The sequence below is a fragment of the Buceros rhinoceros genome, unplaced genomic scaffold, assembly GCF_000710305.1.
Source record: "Buceros rhinoceros silvestris isolate BGI_N320 unplaced genomic scaffold, ASM71030v1 scaffold22566, whole genome shotgun sequence".
In the NCBI taxonomy this organism is placed as follows: domain Eukaryota; kingdom Metazoa; phylum Chordata; class Aves; order Bucerotiformes; family Bucerotidae; genus Buceros; species Buceros rhinoceros.
This window is the reverse complement of record NW_010418390.1, coordinates 4757-6249: the sequence shown is the minus strand read 5'-3', so window position 1 is coordinate 6249 and position 1493 is coordinate 4757. Positions and strand designations below refer to the sequence as shown.

Sequence of the window (1493 nt, the reverse complement as noted above, 5' to 3'; positions counted from 1 at the left end):
TGCCGTCGCGCAGCCCCACGCCGGTGCTGGCACTTAGGGACCCCCACTCCGGGGCCGGGGGGCAGTGGAGGGAGCAGGGTGTGCCTCTGCTCTGCAGGGTCTGGAGGGGGACGGATGCTGCCCTTGGGGATCATGGCAGCAGGGACCTCCCTTGGCCAGTGGGCAAATGGGGTGTCCAAGTGCGATGGGAGACAGGCAGGGGGGTCCCAGTCCCCCTGTGTCTGGGCAGCCACGGTCCAGCCCCTCTCTCCACTGATTTTCCCTGGAGGAGGGACAGTGCTCAGGGAGCAGGGTGTCCTAGGGACAACCTGGACCTGCCAGCCAGGAGCCAGAGCCTGTGCAGGGCAGCCTTGGCTGCCTAACGCTGCCTGCCCAGAGCTGCTGCCCACCCAGCTGGGCTGTGTGAGCCCCCATTCATCCTAGCCCAGTCATACCCCGGCCACATACCCATTAGCTGCCCCACACATCTTCCCCCTCCTCTGCTCCCCTTTCTCTGCACTCTGGGTGCAACACACGATGCAGCAAAGGAGCCCCCCAGCACCCTGGAGTGCTGAGAGGAAGGGTTGGATCCAGGACCCCTGGGCTGGGGCTGCCTGGGGACCTGCCAGCCCCCTGCTCCCACCAACAAAAGCACCAAGCGCGGGGGCAGCTTCTGCACCTATTTATTCAAGAGGGCGAGGTGTGATCCCAGTGTGGGGCAGCGGGTCCAGCAGAGCCCGGCTGGGGAGGACAGGAAGGGTCACCACGGAGCTGGGTCACCAGGGAGCGGAGAGCAGAGCCTGGTTCCCACCAGGCCTGGAGGGCACATGGCCCTGGCGGTGGCCCCTTCAGCTGCAGGGAGGCAGGACAGACAGACGGGACGCGCAGTAAGAGCAGGGGAAAACTGATGTGACACAGAGCCTGAGGCAGGCAGGGGGCTCACTGCTGGGCTTTGTGTCCCTGCTCAGCCCGTGCCATGGCAGGAGGGAGGCCCAGCTTCCCCACCTGATGCTCCTGACGCTCACCTGATGGCCTTGGTGCACTGGTCTGTTGGGAAGCAAAGAGAGGGCTCAGCATGCCATGGCAGCACCCTGACCCCCTGCCCAGCAGCCCACGCGGAGGGGCTGTGTGTACCAGCCCACGCCCGCCTGGCACTCACCTGACTGGGGCAGGATGGCCAGCATGTCCTGGGACAGGCCCGTGCTGGGGATGAGCTCTTTGAACTTCTTCAGGAGCTGGGGACTCACGTCCTGCTCCCTCGCTGCAGCCAGACACCCGAAGTTGGGGCTGGCGAGTGCGGGGCACCTGGCAGCGAGCCCCATGCTGGGGGGCTGGCTCCTGTGGGGCAGCAGTGGGACCCCAGGAAAGCGCAAAGGTGAAACCACGGAGGTGAAGGGTGGACACTGGGCACCCTGTGGCTGCCCTGGGGGGGCAGCAAAGCGGCACAAGCCCCTTGGGATGAGCCACCCACTCACCTGAGACGGAAGGGGGCAGCTGGCAGGGCTAGGGGGCCA

At 66.3% G+C, this 1493-nt stretch overlaps 1 protein-coding gene across 1 annotated transcript in view; it reads right to left on the bottom strand.

Annotated features, from left to right (window-relative positions):
• LCN15 (lipocalin 15) overlaps positions 1-1493 on the bottom strand; it is a gene marked incomplete at both ends in the record, with an annotated part of 7689 nt that overhangs the window by 1543 nt on the left and 4653 nt on the right. The window contains one exon of the mRNA XM_010138538.1: positions 1095-1240. Coding sequence (XP_010136840.1) covers positions 1095-1240 — 146 coding nt within the window. The remainder of the gene's footprint in view (positions 1-1094; positions 1241-1493) is intronic.